The 15,857-nt window shown below is 41.0% G+C and overlaps 1 protein-coding gene across 2 annotated transcripts; it reads right to left on the reverse strand.

Annotated features, from left to right (window-relative positions):
• Window positions 1–4,673: 4,673 nt before the first annotated feature.
• LOC106581220 (LIM/homeobox protein Lhx1) lies at window positions 4,674–14,596 on the reverse strand. 2 transcript variants are annotated; one of them, XM_014163132.3, is made up of 6 exons: window positions 13,994–14,596; window positions 13,605–13,853; window positions 11,306–11,529; window positions 10,408–10,685; window positions 8,212–8,377; window positions 4,674–6,662 (listed from the first exon to the last, which is right to left on the reverse strand). In XM_014163132.3, exons 2-6 carry the CDS (start codon window positions 13,772–13,774, stop codon window positions 6,283–6,285), a joined length of 1,218 nt encoding a protein of 405 aa, XP_014018607.1. In that variant the 5' UTR covers window positions 13,775–13,853; window positions 13,994–14,596; the 3' UTR covers window positions 4,674–6,282. The 2 variants fall into 2 exon arrangements, with proteins under 2 accessions (XP_014018607.1, XP_014018606.1); XM_014163131.3 differs by having other exon boundaries at window positions 13,605–14,596.
• Between the last annotated feature and the right edge of the window lie 1,261 nt (window positions 14,597–15,857).

The following is a 15,857-nucleotide window of genomic DNA, read 5'->3' on the forward strand; positions in this document are numbered from 1 at the left end:
GGGAGAACTGCACTGTATTATTGGAAATGTTACTGGCACAGTACAATGAAACCACCAGCTCATCGAGGGAACCATTGCCCCTAGCTACGACACAGCAGTCGCTCTCCAAGTGCTGAATGACAAATGAATCTCTCTTCTAGTCTGTCAGATGGTGCAGATACAGGCCATGCTCTGTGTTAATCAGTACAACCCCACGATAACATACTGTGCCATCAGGACAACCCCACGCTAACATACTGTGCCATCAGGACAACCCCACGCTAACATACTGTGCCATCAGAACAACCCCACGCTAACATACTGTGCCATCAGAACAACCCTACGCTAACATACTGTGCCATCAGGACAACCCCACACTAACATACTGTGCCATCAGTACAACCCCACGCTAACATACTGTGTCATCAGGACAACCCCACGCTAACATACTGTGCCATCAGAACAACCCTACGATAACATACTGTGCCATCAGGACAACCCCACGCTAACATACTGTGCCATCAGGACAACCCCACGCTAACATACTGTGCCATCAGGACAACCCCACGCTAACATACTGTGTCATCAGTACAACCCCAGGCTAACATACTGTGCCATCAGGACAACCCCACGCTAACATACTGTGCCATCAGTACAACTCCACGCTAACATACTGTGCCATTAGAACAACTCCACGCTAACATACTGTGCCATCAGAACAACCCCACGCTAACATACTGTGCCATCAGTACAACCCCAGGCTAACATACTGTGCCATCAGAACAACCCCAGGCTAACATACTGTGCCATCAGTACAACCCCACGCTAACATACTGTGCCATCAGTACAACTCCACGCTAACATACTGTGCCATTAGAACAACTCCACGCTAACATACTGTGCCATCAGAACAACCCCAGGCTAACATACTGTGCCATCAGTACAACCCCACGCTAACATACTGTGCCATCAGTACAACCCCACGCTAACATACTGTGCCATTAGAACAACCCCACGCTAACATACTGTGCCATCAGTACAACCCCACGCTAACATACTGTGCCATCAGTACAACCCCAGGCTAACATACTGTGCCATCAGAACAACCCCAGGATAACATACTGTGCCATCAGTACAACCCCACGCTAACATACTGTGCCATCAGTACAACCCCAGGCTAACATACTGTGCCATCAGTACAACCCCAGGCTAACATACTGTGCCATCAGAACAACCCCAGGCTAACATACTGTGCCATCAGTACAACCCCACGCTAACATACTGTGCCATCAGTACAACCCCAGGCTAACATACTGTGCCATCAGTACAACCCCACGCTAACATACTGTGCCATCAGAACAACCCCCGGGTGAAACCAATGACTATATCCTCCACTTTTAGAAGCATCTGCTAGCAATGTATCGTTGCTATACGTTGTAGCTTTTACAGGTTACGTCAGTGCTTCCTTTTTCATTTCCATCTTTCCTGACCACGAGTATTAAAGGTCTTCTTGGTAGATGATGACAGCTATGCCATCCTTTTACCTTTCACAGGTCATGAGTACTGGGGAGTATTGGACTACTGGTATCCATGAAAAAAGTTGCATTATAGTTGCCTTAGCTGTATCTACATCAGTGGTCCTTGAGTGAGAGATGTGACTTTAGAAGATCATCAGAATCCAGTACAGGCTTCATTAGGTCTATCAAATGATGTTACTACAGTTACTGTGTACATATGAATGCAGTCCGCTAGCTAGCGCTCAGTACAGATGTAAGATCTTAATTTGACCTATATTGTCACGGCAAAATAATTCTGCAGTAACTGGATTTTAACGTTTAGTCCATATTGTTGCTTGATCAGTGGTTAGGCTATTAGCTGGCCAAAAGTAGTAAACATGAAAAGTGCAATATTGTTAATATGTGTTAGTGTCAGTTTTCAGTGAATTTATGTAAATCACAAAGCTAATTCTCAGCAACAAAAGTGATCAAATTAAGATCCTGCATCTGTAGTTGAGAACCACAAGCAGCAGATAGCGAGGCAGAGTGTTCCCTCCCTCCCTCCCTCCGCCTGCTTGCCTGCCCTGCCAGTCAGCAGAAAGCAGCAGTAGCCTGCCAGGCAGCTGCATGGCTGGATATCACCCTGGCCCAGCAGCTCAATATGAATACACAACTTAGAAAATCAGTCTGCTCAACCGGCCTGTTCCATTGATTAGTATTCTGGTTTGGTTCAGAATCCGTTCCTAGACATGTCATTTGTTTGAGGCAGAAAATGAAGACGTGCGCCATGCCATGTGTTTGTTTGCTTACCCACTTCACTCAGAGGAGAGTGCACTTCCAGCCGAGCCCCTCTGCATTAAAAGCACAAGCCAAATGCTACTCATATGGAGCGGAGCTGTAAAAACCTCTCAGTTTGGCTGCAGTGCAGAACTATCGTGGCATCTGTCTGCTGGGGCATATCGTCTTTGGTTGGTCCATCCTGGCCCTGTACTACTGTAAACCATCATGTCCACCCCGCCTCTCTGCTTCCTCCCTTCCTAACCCAAGCTCCAGAGGCTCAAATCAAATCTAATCACATTTTATTGGTCACATACACATGGTTAGCAGATGTTATTGCGAGTGTAGCGAAAGGCTTGTGCTTCTAGTTCCGACAGTGCAGCAGTATCTAACATGTAATCTAACAATTCCACAACAACTACCTAATACACACAAATCTAAGTAAAGGAATGGAATAAGAATATATACATATACATATATGGATTAGCAATGACAGAGCGGCATTGGCATGATACAATAGATGGTATGAAATACAGTATATACATATGAGATGAGTAATGCTTGAAATGTAAACATTACTAAAGTGGCATTATTAAAGTGACTAGTGATCCATTTATTAAAGTGACTAGTGACCCATTAATAAAGTGACTAGTGACCCATTAATAAAGTGACTAGTGACCCATTTAATAAAGTGTGAGCTACGTATATTCAAATCCACTCGTTCAGGAATTCAAAGCGTAATTTAAAATCATTCAACGCAGTTAAGGCTGCATTTATTTTTAATTCGACTACAAGGTCAGTTTGAACCAATAGCCAATGCACGATCAGTAGGATATTAGAATTTAAAGAGCCATGGCCCCAGGGTGGGTGACAGTGTGTAGTGTTAGTGCTGGGGCTAAGCCCTGGGGCTCAGGAGAGTCCTATCCTCCAGACCCACACACACACAGACATAGACACACACACACACACACACACACACACACACACACACAGACACAGCAGACATAGACATAGACATAGACATAGACACACACACACACACAGACACAGACACACACACACACACCGGCCCCAAGCCCTCGGCCCCCCAGGCCTGGTTAACTCCCAGGACCATGATTAATTCATGGTGGATTATGGTCCAGGGGCCGGGCCCTTGGAGAGGCCAGGGGGTTAGCAGGCCGGCACCTATGAATAATTTCAATGCATTTCATTCCTTTGGTCATGATGTTTTATACACTGAAATAAATCAGAAGTATGAGAATGTTGCACTTCCCGTACTTGTTTTAAGTTATTTTGTTTCACTTTGTTTATTGATGTTTGTTTGTTTGTTTGTTTGTTTGTATGTGGTCTACATAAGGATTAGAAACCCCTTATAATAGCAGGTAGCCTAGCGATTAAGAGTGTTGGGCCAGTAACTGAAAGGTCACTGGTTCGAATCCCTGAGCCGGTCAAGGTGGAAAAATCTTCCGTTCTCCCTTGAGCAAGGCAGTTAACCCCCAAAAACAACTGCTTCCCGTGTGCTGTGGATGTTGATGAAAGCAGCCCCCTGCACCTCTCTGATTCAGAGGGGTTGGGTCAAATTGGGAAGACGCATTTTGGTTTAATGCATTCAGTTGTGCAACTGACCAGGATCTCCCATCCTATAAGGTAGGATTACTAAAACTACAAGAGACCCAGATTCATAGTTTCTTTATCGTCACAGTTCTTCCATGACCCCAAGAAATAGAATAACTTCCAAGAGGTCAAAACCATTGCCAGGACTGTGGGAAAAGGAATGATTTCAGCATAATATATGAATTAATTCTGTGGAATTACTGAAGAAGTCCCCGTTGTGTTGGCTGCTGTAACGTTGTCAACCATTTCTATTACTGGGGAAACTCAAGTCAGCAAGATATCCTTGTTATTCGAATCTCTGCAGTAATGCATATATGAATTGTTCTTATAAACAGAGAGAGAAACTAAATTGCAAGCACAATGTTCCATGCTCTGCTGTGATACTGGAGAAAATGTCCCTTCAGATTGGTGTGTGACGAGCAGCGCCATATATAGCAACACATTGCATGGCATTACTGTTATGGTGTGATTACAGTGTGATTACAGTACTAGTCAACACGGCATCCAGTTGTTATGTGGTTATTACTGTGTGTGTGTGTGTGTGTGTGTGTGTGTGTGTGTGTGTGTGTGTGTGTGTGTGTGTGTGTGTGTGTGTGTGTGTGTGTGTGTGTGTGTGTGTGTGTGTGTCAAAAACAGCAGTTTACATTTCCATTCACTGTATGGATGTGCAAATCAGATCAAACTGCTTGCATTTAGTAAATACTATACTGCATTGTTTATTATCCTAAACCTGTTCAATTGACTTCAGAAAAGAGACACAAACAGTTCCCTCATACTAAATTGCAAAGAACATATAAGAGAAATAACCCACATTTAAGTTTTATCATTTTTAAATATTAAATATATAAAATGCAGCTAAGGTAAGAGATGATCCGTCCAAAGAAAATGTGTTATCATTCAAATTGTATATTTTCTAGTTTTATTAAAAACTCACAATTGTTTTCAACATGTTGTATTTATACAGTGAATGGTCTAATATGCACTGGAGGTCACATAAGCTTAGGTTTATTAGAACAATAACAGACATACCATGAGGGTTTGATATTTAAAGAAAGTAGCAGCCGCTAGCTGCATATTCGACCATTAATTTAATAGTTTGGATTTCCTTTGAAGACACAAAAATAAAACCTGTCTAAGTATGTTATATTAACAACTTTATGAATGTTTTTCAGCAGACTACAAAAATGAAGAAGTAAATTACTCCTTAGCATTTTTTAACTCAACATGTTCTGCAGATGATGGTGCAAAGCACTTTTACAGTATTTGTGCTATTTTTTATTTGGCAACTGTCTACTTGTGTTTTTTTTTTTTGTGTGTTTTTTTGTTTTTGTAAACAACATCTTGTACAAACTAGCACAGTGAACCACAACCCCAGCAAACGTGTTTGTCTTCATACAATATAAATAAAATCAATACAAAAGTTTGGTTGGTTGCTTGGAACATTTTATCTGGATCAAGAGATTCTAAAACATGGTTTGACACTTTTAACTCCTGAATTAAATATATTACGTAAACAGTTGACTGTTCTAAGTCCCTTTCAGACCCCCATTAAAATATTTTTAGAAGGTAGACTTCATTTAGCAACATTTCAAGTTCTGTTCAATTTAAATATAACTTTGCCTTTTGTTTTCCTTTTGAAGGCCAACTTCTTCAGATTTGGTGGTTTGATTTTTTAACCAAAAAAAGGAAACTGTCCAGATGGAGAGAAAAAAATGTATTTCCCTGGCCTTCAGAAATATATTTAGTGTCAAAAAGGTTGTTTAAGTGTCAGTATGGCAGAGCCTTGAGAGGCAAAGAGGTCTGAGGAGCTTTTGAATAAATACAAGGGACACGTCTAGTGCCATAAATTGAGACTGACGCCTTTCAGCCTTCTTCTAATTCCAGCGGCGCAGGTTAGCATTCAGACCAACAACCCTTCCTTCTTTTTTCTGTAAATCTGTTGAGTCTTTGACAGTAGCTAATGATGTTTTTGTGGATGTGGGACATATTACTTGTTTTCAGAATAGTTGTTTTCCCAGTGGCGTGTGTTTGGAGGGGCGTCGCCTTGCTAGGCCACTGACAGGAGTCAGGAAGGGTCACAGCCATGGAGAGCAGGGGCCTTGGGCAGCCAAGGGCCCACAGGGTCAACAGTCACACACAGTCTTTTATGTGTGACAGTCTTTTTATTCGGGTTTAGAGAAAGAAGCAATCGAAACATCAACACAATACCAAGGTAAATGTTTACAACCACATTGTCCACGTTTTGTTTTTCGCCATATTTTTTTTCCCTGCAAAAAATATCATATGGGGAAATGAAATAATTAAATATGATTGACAAAAAATGATTTGACTGGTGTCCCTACCCCTGCCCTTACCCATGCCCACTCTCCTGTCCTCCCCTATTGAATCTCTTGATGGTACAGTCCGCTCTCTAGAGCTACCAGACGGTGCCCTCATTCATTTCCGAGGGTGCGTGGGACAGGTGGTTGCCGTATCCGCTGCCATTGAGGGATAGTGAGGTAAAGGGTGGGCTGGGGCCGTACACCTCAGAGGAGATGCTGTGCATGGGCCCCGGGATGCCTGGCTCCGGGCTGGGTGAGTCCCCAGGGTGGTGGGACATGATGTCAGAATAGCGCTGCACCTCACTGGAGGGGTGGTGCCCGGGCAGGGGATGGTCCATACCACCTAGAGGGGTGCCTGTGGGGCCTGAGGAGGGCACGAATGGGAGGTCTATGGGGGTCTGTGCCTGCGACGATGGAGGCCCCTGAGGAAAGAAGTCGTAGTTCCCTCCTGGACCGTAGTACTCGCTCTGATAATCTGCAGATCGACAAAAAATCTGGGTTAGCCTGGGAACAAATGATCTCCGAAATATTCAGGAATTCATTGAATATACATAGCCTGAAGTTGCATAAGGAGAAACCTTCGCTGAGGCACATTAGTCAAAGCATGTTACACTTAAATCAAAACTGCAATTGGGTGGGGAGAACAACGCAGCAGCAAAATTAATTAAAATGGGGACCATTTAATCAGAGATTTTACCTTCTGAGATCCATTTCTTTATTACAGCAGAATACTATTAGGCCCACTGTACACCACAAAGGACCGGAGTCCCCCACACACTATTGATATCCACAAAACATGATAGGAAAATTGAAATAAGGATGCACACTACAATAAAGAGAATTCTATATTAATACATTCTGAGGGCTTTGAAATGTTGCTAGTTCAATCCCCAAGGTGAAAAATCTGTGAACTGCCCAAAAACAGTGTCATTTGAAAAGAAGATAAACATATTCGATTGACTTTGTATATTAATAATTTTTCTAATTTCTTCACAATTTATTGTGAGTTTATTTCTCAAATGCAAATACCCTCTCCAAGCATCAACATTCTAAATATTCCTCAAAGAAACGCAAAATGCATGTCACAACCACATTTTCAAGCACCTTCCTAGGGAAAGAGTAGGCCTACAAATGCACAGTTCTTGCATGTGAATGTCATCGTCATCTTGTCAGGAAAAAAGTAAAGAAAATTCGGTCAGTGAGATAACGCTATCGCTTGGAGCCTTCTCGAACTAACCCATTGACCTAAATGATATGGATGTGTTACTTATTAACGGACCCGTTCAAGACAGGGATCACCGAGAAGGCCGCGGGAATTTGGTAATGAGAAACTTCCCCTCTTAATACAGTTTAAATGTTGACGTAATATACCTGACATTCAGAGAACAATATTAATAGTGTTCTAGTGATTATTCATTCATATTTAATGACTCATTCAGGCATCTTGCATTAATTGTTATTGCGCGCTGTTTAGCTTACATGGACGCCATATCATGATTGATTCTCCTTGCTACTGTAATTGTTATTTTTATTAGGCCTATTTGATTTATTTTTATTTTCTAGTTTGGACACATGGGTCAGATGATTGGAGTATAATCTGAGACAATACTTAAAGAGACACGTTATTTAAACATTGTAATTTAACAAACTCAATTTAGAATCACTTCAGACCTTTTTGTGGTGTTTCGGCACATGCATAATCTATCGTAATTGTTAATTATCTCCATTATAAATCACTTTTTTTAACACGTGAAGATTTGGCACAGCATCCTAACTAATCCATCTCTAGATAATGTCCATCCATACCGAAACATTTAAAAGCACTCCTCTCCGTGCAGGTCAAATTCCAATGATGTGTGTTGTGCTCAACTGATAAGCCATGATAATCATCAAAGGCGTCCTGGGGCAGCGCGACAAATGGAAACAGCACTTGGTGGACACGTAAAATTATTCGACATTTCAGAAAAACATGTGAAACCGATAAACCCGCTGGGACACGCAAGCCTTGTCATCACTCGTCTTACCTCCGTAGTAAGAGAAAGGACCGTTTGGAATTAATTCCCCGGGTTCCAGCCGGTCCACTAGCGTTCTCATTCTCCTCGGGCTCCGGAAGAACGCGTGCCGTCTCGCGCCCAGGGCGCTCAATTGCTTCATGCGTCGCTCTTTAGACCGCCGGTTCTGAAACCATACCTACGGAGCACACAAGTCAGCATAGAGCAACGTTAATGAAAATGAAATGGATTGGAAGAATTTAAGTGCACATATTACTTCTGGAGAGTTGGAGACAAAGAGAGGCTCAAACCAAAGATTGCCTCTGTTTCCAAAATGACGTTTGACCACAAATCTCAATATATTAATTAAGATAAAGCACTGAATACACACATGATGTAAATGTGCAGAATCCAAATTGCATAGTTAGTAAAATAAAAACAAACACTTTACTTCACAACAGATCGAAAACCTTTTTTGGTAGAAATATCATTATAGATTGGTAGCCTATATCAAAAGTAGCCTAACTTTGATATCAGATCTATTCAAACAATATAAGCATTATGTATGGTGTCAGTTTGTTCATAATTATTAGTCCTTTACCGTTTTAATATCATTGCTTTGTTTATAGATCCGTGATCAACATCAAAGCAACACCTAGGGCTAGGCCCTGTTTGTGCCCGTGCGCGCGCTGCCCTGCATGGTCAGGTTCGGTGCGTGGTGACGTGATGGAGTGAAGTCGTATTGCAGGGACAAGATTACTACTAATTATCGTCACTCCAGACTCACAGATCTAACCTCAGTGTAATGATCTTTTAACCCTCCATTTAACCCGACTGAGGGGGCAGCAGCGGGAACCTTTAAAATCTCTAATTAATACTTAATAGGAGGGTTGTTACCGATTTATTAACCGGCTCTGTGCGGTTATTATTTCGTAATCTATATATCCACCCTTGAATTCCTTGTGCTAATTATGCTCTTCCCTGATGCTCTTATATATCCAACCTCGCCATTTTATTAATCTCCATAAACCTTTTTTTTTTTTTACTTGATATGCCGTTCAATCTTTTGTTAATAGTTTTCTACGTCCCCGCAGCACTAGCACCATCATGGAAGACTCAGCTGCGTTGATGCGCTTATTTGTGTGCACATACGATTTATTTTTCTAATTTAGGTGACAAGATACAGAGAGCAACTAAACAATTTAAAATCAGGGGTTCATCTTCAGTAGCCTCATTTTCAGTAGCCTAATTTTAAACTCTTGAAAATAGGCCACAAATAATGCCACCAGACAAAAAAGCCATCCATATGATAGGCCTAGTTTTTTTAATTATGTTGCGCAGTTTGTCAAAATTAAACATGTCAAATAAATACCACTGGTAATAATAATCATAATAATAATAATAACGACAGCAACAACAACAATAATATTGATACTAAAAGTATTAATAACAATTGAGTTTGTTGTTGTTGTTATTATATGTCAACATAAGGCATGCTTATTCAAATGATTTACCCTATTTCAAATGATTTAGCCTATTTCAAATGATTTAGCCTAGACTAGACTGGGGGATAAGGAGGCATTTTTAATTCTCCTGAAACAGATTTATGCGTTTACACTTGACTGAAAATGGTCACAGCATGGCTAAATGTGGTCGCAAAACGTGATTGCACAGCGTTGCCAAGACTCCCATCGCTCTCACCAGTCTCAGTCCAGTTGGCGTGTTTACCCAGCCTGCACGCCAAGAATCAAAAATACCCATATAAATTACGCTTTCCAAATAAACCTCGATGGCAGCCAATTTTTCGCTCGTTCAATTCAATGTGACCATGCAATTTCTAGGCAACCCCATCTTTAAGCGGGAAGGCAGATGAGAAAGGAGCGGAGTGATTGTGATGAGGCCTCACTGTTTGTGGCGAACTGTTGACACGGTGCCCAACATGTAGAAACAATTGTCAACCAAGACCCCACTCCACGTGCCCCGCCATTTTTTTTGTTGATCAGGCGCTCAGAGAGATACTTTCCATAAAATATAAGCTGCTATATCACACGTTTTAATAAGTGCGTAACCCTGAAAGCGCACAAGGTGAGGATCTCCCAAGTCCCCTCCTCTCACAACGGCCCGTTCCCTCTGCAATATACTGTCCTCATCCACTCTCATACCAATAAGACATGAGCTGTATCAGGAATTATATTTACGTCATTATAGTGCATTTGTCATTGCCATTACCTGAATTACTCTCATGTTCAGCCCTGTCTCCTGCGCGAGCTGCTCCCTGATGTGTCTCGTGGGTTTGGGGGTGGCAGCGAACGCCGCTTTCAGGGTCTCCAGTTGCTTTGCTTTGATGGTGGTTCGCGGTCCACGTCGTTTACCGCCAAGGTTTTCGCCATCATTCTCATTACTACCCGTTTCTTTGTCCGACAAATTGGCTATTTCAGTGTCCTTTACATCGTCCTGTAACTGGTCTTGAGAATCTGGTGATAAACTTGGATCGCTACATGCTGTTACTGTAAAAACGAAAAAGGACACGAAAAGCTTAGACACACAGTCCATGTGTAACCCTAGAAGTTCAATGAAATAAGGAATGTGAATGATTACTATTGTGAAGGCCTATTTTTCCTTTTTAGGCATTTATGTAGGCTTATTACACTATAGACCTAATAATAACCTATGCCGATTAAAATTATTTTTATGAACACTATTTGTCCATCAGTTACTTTTCAGCGACCAATTCATGAAATGTCATAAAATGGGCCTACAATAACATCAATAGGCTTATGGGTCTACAATAGCCATACAACCAAAGGCCAATAATTAACATCTATGCAAATAGAATTTGATATTTCGGCTCATAAATAGACCTCAAATCCAAATAAATCTCTAGCAATCTTGTGAAAATATAGGTTATGCAATTGCGCAAATCCTTATTTCAGTTTTTACCATAAAATGAAATAATTTATGCGTCGGGCCTAGAATAGATGCAAGAGTCCGGCCATTTTCTCAATCAAAACATTGAATTGATGCATGATCATTCAACATCAAACGATGTGTGGAACACGTCACATCCATCACAATTGAGTATCCATGCGCCCAAAATTATAGAGCCAATTTGGCCGTATAGGCCTACCTGAGAGAAGGTTTGTGTCTTTCCCATTGCTATGGGTTAGATAATCTTCTTTGCAGACAAATTTGTTTTCGTCTATGATGTAGAGCTCCTCTCCCGTGGACAGCTGTTTGTTACACATCATGCAGGTGAAGCAGTTGAGATGAAACACTTTGCTCCTTGCCCTCCGGACCAAGTCGTTCGGCGAGATGCCCTGAGAACAGCCCGCGCACTTTGTCCCGAACCTCCTGTGAGGGGATACAGGAACAATGCATGATTATTAAAATGTGTTTAGGCACAAAACCAAACAATATATGTTAGTATACAACGATTGCATATTGCGAGTGTGAATAAATACATATTTTTTAAATAGAAGTCAAAGCTTGGTCAACACTGTTAAGAAAAGGTGTTATCTAGAGCCTAAAAAGGTTATTCGGCTGTCCCTATAGGATAACCCTTTGAATAACCCTTTTTGGTTCCATGTAGAACAGTTTCGGTTGCAGGCTATGTTCAACATATACAGGTTAAGACAAGAGGATTCTTATACCCCATAACTCTTTGCAATTCACCGGACCAGCGTTGCTATTTAGAAACGGCGCTAGTAGTTATCAATGGAGCTGGTCACATGCATTTGTTTATTTTAGAACACTTCCGTATGGAATTACTTCGTTGTCTTAATCTTCCCTTCTTCAACCTAGGTTGCAGGTTGAACCGTTTTGGGTTCAATGTAGAACCCTTTCCACAGACGGTTCTACATGGAACTCAAAAGAGTTCTACCTGGAGCCAGAAAGGGTTCTCCTATGGGAACAGCTGAAGAACCCTTTTGGAACCTTTTTTCTAAGTGTATGAATAGGCCTGCTGGCTCCCAATTACAATGGTTCACGATGAGAATGATTCCATAATTGCCATATGGGGTCCCGTTCTTTATTATTATGGTTGACTGTAATAGGCCCTGTACTTATTTTATATTTCTGCATTCATTGTCAACGGAAAACTTGTCTTACTTTTCCCAATCCAAAATTATTTGTTCTATTATAAATATATTTTTGTGTAAATAAGATAATTGCCTAGAATTGCATTTTAAGCCTATTAAGACCTATTCGGATAAAACTTATTTTTGTGTGGTCCATTCCGCAATTTAGCTGATCATTATGACCAAACAATACATCATGTAATTACACAAAACAACAGGACTAAATGTTGAACACGATTAGGCAATAATGTTCTCTAGGGTTTTGGGAAAATAAAGACTTATACACCATAATATACATTGCAATATACAAGTTATTACTTTAACGTGTAATGATCCTATGTTTGTTGATTGTAACATAAACTGTGTATTGAGATGGTGTACACTGACTGCAGGTCTGTGATTGCATTGTCTGCTTGTTTGATCTTTTTAAAAGGTTTATTATTTAAATCCACCTATCACGTCCTTCTCACTGGAGCCGTGCAAACACAGGGACCTGGGCAGATAGCTTTGCCACTGGGCCGAAACACACTTCCTCCACACTATTCTGATGAAGAATTGATTCTAGCCGCTTCTCTTCACCTCTACGCCATTATAAACAACGTGTGATTTCCTTCATACCCTTTACAGAGGACGAGTACACACGCGTTTAATGTTGCTGTCCAGCTTTTAGCATAAGAATACAAATGAACATGCCTTTAATTACTGGCTGTCCTAATCAAAGCTTCTGAAGCACCACCTCCAAATCCACCTTCACACCTAGCACTTATTAGAAATTCTGGAGGAATGATTTATCTATCGAACGATATTATACTTTTTTAAACTGATATTTAGAGTGGTTCGTGTATTAATTAGTGCTATCTGTAATAAAATCCATGAAGTATTTAATCTTGAGTATGCCTATCATTTTGTATAAGCAAATGATAATGGTAAATGTTTTGATAGAAAAAGGCAGAAAATTATTGTCTTAACAGTTGTCTAAAGTACAATTTGAAGGAATAAGGTGTAATTATCGTACATTTATTTTAAAATGAGTTATAGGCTCTACTTTTGAGTTCATTAGTTCAGTAGTTAGAGATTCACCTCAGGTTTTTTTTTTGTTACACTTAACAAATAACTGTTTATATGTTCATTATTATCCTATAATAAATTATATTGAAAATGTTTTGTATTTGAAATATATCCTTATGAGTCTTTTGGGGGGAAATTGTGCATTTGACTGAGAACATTAGGATAGTAGTGTTTACTAAACAGAAACATGGCAAATGTTTATCCAAGACTGTACATCTGAAATAATCATTACTGTGGTAAAGGACGAATGAAAGGGAGCAAGCTCCCACCGGTCAAGCTTACCTAAAGAAGTCGTTTTTGCAGTATAGTTTCCCCTCTCGAGAAAAACATTTCTCTGTTAAATTGCATTTACACTCGCAGCACTGTACGCACTTGACGTGCCAAGCTCTGTCCAGAACATTGAGGAGAAACCTGTCCAGTATAGGCCTCTCGCACCCGGCACAGTGGACCATCGTCTTTGGATTTGCACCCACTCTGCAACCGTGGTCTGTTCAGCCTCCTGAGGTTGTGGTCGTCTCACTCACACTCTGACTTGAGCAGAAAACAAATCAACAACACACACGGATCATTGGATGTTTTGTATTTGTAATATTTGGTTCCTTATTCGCTCGGAGGTCCTGGATCAATGTGTTCACATAAACAGTCGATGGGTAGCCTGGTCGCTATCCTACCTCTTCTTCGCTCCTCTGAAGTGGTCAGCATGGAGGTTTATAGGATCCAAGTACAGGATGGAGACCGTTAGCCAGGATGTAATTCAGGATGGCGACCGTTAGCCAGGATGCGTCCTCCCGGGTGAGGTAGTGCCAAAGCCTTTGACGCCTCGAAAATCAGTCCTTTGGATCCTCTCCCATACACCCAACACACATCGGCTTAAATGAAGCCAATCAAATGGCAAAAATTATCAAGCCACCTCTGAAGATTGGTTATACTGCGAGCACCATAGCCTATCAGCAAGTATCCGTGGTCGTCAAAGTGAAGCATTGGCCGAAAAAGCTATGTGCCAGTCACTGCTGAAGACGCACATCTAACAAAATGGGTTTGGGGCAATACTGTCACACAACAAGACGCGCGTGCCTATAAATAATTCAATGTTCTTTGACATGACCGCTTATCCACTGTTGAGCACCCGATAAGAATCGAAACAATTAACCACCAAAATATTTCAAGGAAAAGTGGGTTTCCTCCTGCTCTGTTGGCTAGCTGTCCCCTCGAGCTCTCTTTTGGTAAATTATGCTAGTGATGGTAGGATGCGTGTGACATCTCCGCGTACAGTCTCTAGTACTCTGCATGTTCCTGAAAGCACACGAGCCAGCCTTATTCACAGGCTCGTGACGTCAGGCAGTGGAGAAGCCAATCAGCAGCGCGCCATGCAAGTAACCATTAGCAATCCCTTCAAAGCCAAGCCGGTGCATTCTGTACTATTTATGGGGAACTGAAGAAACCAAATGTCAAATATTCCCAGAAACGGTTATATGTTAGTGAATGTATGTGGACGGAAAGACGACGACCGTTGAGGTAAAAACAGCACAATCATCCGCTTATCAATTGTCTGCGGCGAGGGAATGGACATGAAGAATCATTTGATAAGGTAGATATGGGCATCTTATTAACGTTCTCTCCGGATCCTGCATGGATCGTCCCCGTGGGCGAGAGAGAGCTAGTCTTCGTTTAAAAACAGTAGCACGTCTATCTTACATTGATATAACAAAATGGGATGGAATGCATGCTTTTGTTGCATTTTTCTTTTTTTTGTGGAAAAATCTCATTTTGACAAAGTTTTAGCATATAGTATATTGGCTACAGAAGTGACTTGACTTTTGCCATACAATAGGTTATTCAATTATCAATGACAAGATATAATTCATAGGTCTGATTTCAGACTTAAATTGACCGAATGTTTTTTATTAGAATGGGCAGCCTCTCCAATGTGCCAAGACGAATGTGGTGGTTCAGGATTAAAACGTTTTAGATTATAGTTTAGAGACAGATTCGCAATTATGCGTAAATTACTTATGGGAAATTAAATTGGTATGGGCTAGAAATCAGTATTTACCCAAAACAGGAATTATGTTTCACAATTCGAAATAATCAGAGGTATAGGCTATGTCCTGGTGGCTGTTATAACTTTTTTCATCATATGCTTTTACTTGAAATGTTTTTCTTGACAGCTGCTCATAGCCTTCTTACCTTTTATGCATGTTATCATTTATTTGCCATGATCATAATTTAATCACTATTTCAATCCACGTTGCCCACCAATACATCTCAGCAGTGCTGTACTCTCTTTGATCTTTTGTGGAGCATGGGTGACGTGAAAGACGAAGAGGCTCAACAGTTTAGAGGTTGCTAGATCACTGTGACAGTTGCTGATTGCTTCAACACCTTAGGACGTTTAATTGAGGCCTTTCAATCCACTTACCAGAAGTGGAGCAAAAAACTTTACCTAGAAGCTTGCAGACTCCAAAATAGTTGGGGCTATGCATTATGTAGACCTTTAGAAAACTGAAAGTATTAGAAGACTTTCAGAGTTAAGAG

The sequence above is a fragment of the Salmo salar genome, chromosome 20 (genome assembly GCF_965601325.2).
Source record: "Salmo salar chromosome 20, fSalSal1, whole genome shotgun sequence".
Taxonomy (NCBI): domain Eukaryota; kingdom Metazoa; phylum Chordata; class Actinopteri; order Salmoniformes; family Salmonidae; genus Salmo; species Salmo salar.

What these genes read in the sequence shown, in the direction of transcription:
- LOC106581220 (XM_014163132.3), bottom strand. Translation starts at nt 13,774, where the DNA reads ATGGTCCACTGTGCCGGGTGCGAGAGGCCTATACTGGACAGGTTTCTC. An exon ending in AGACACAAACCTTCTCTCAG is followed by an intron (nt 10,686 to 11,305) that starts GTAGGCCTATAC and finishes TCGTTTTTACAG; the next exon opens with TAACAGCATGTAGCGATCCA. An exon ending in TGAACATGAGAGTAATTCAG is followed by an intron (nt 8,378 to 10,407) that starts GTAATGGCAATG and finishes TGTGCTCCGTAG; the next exon opens with GTATGGTTTCAGAACCGGCG.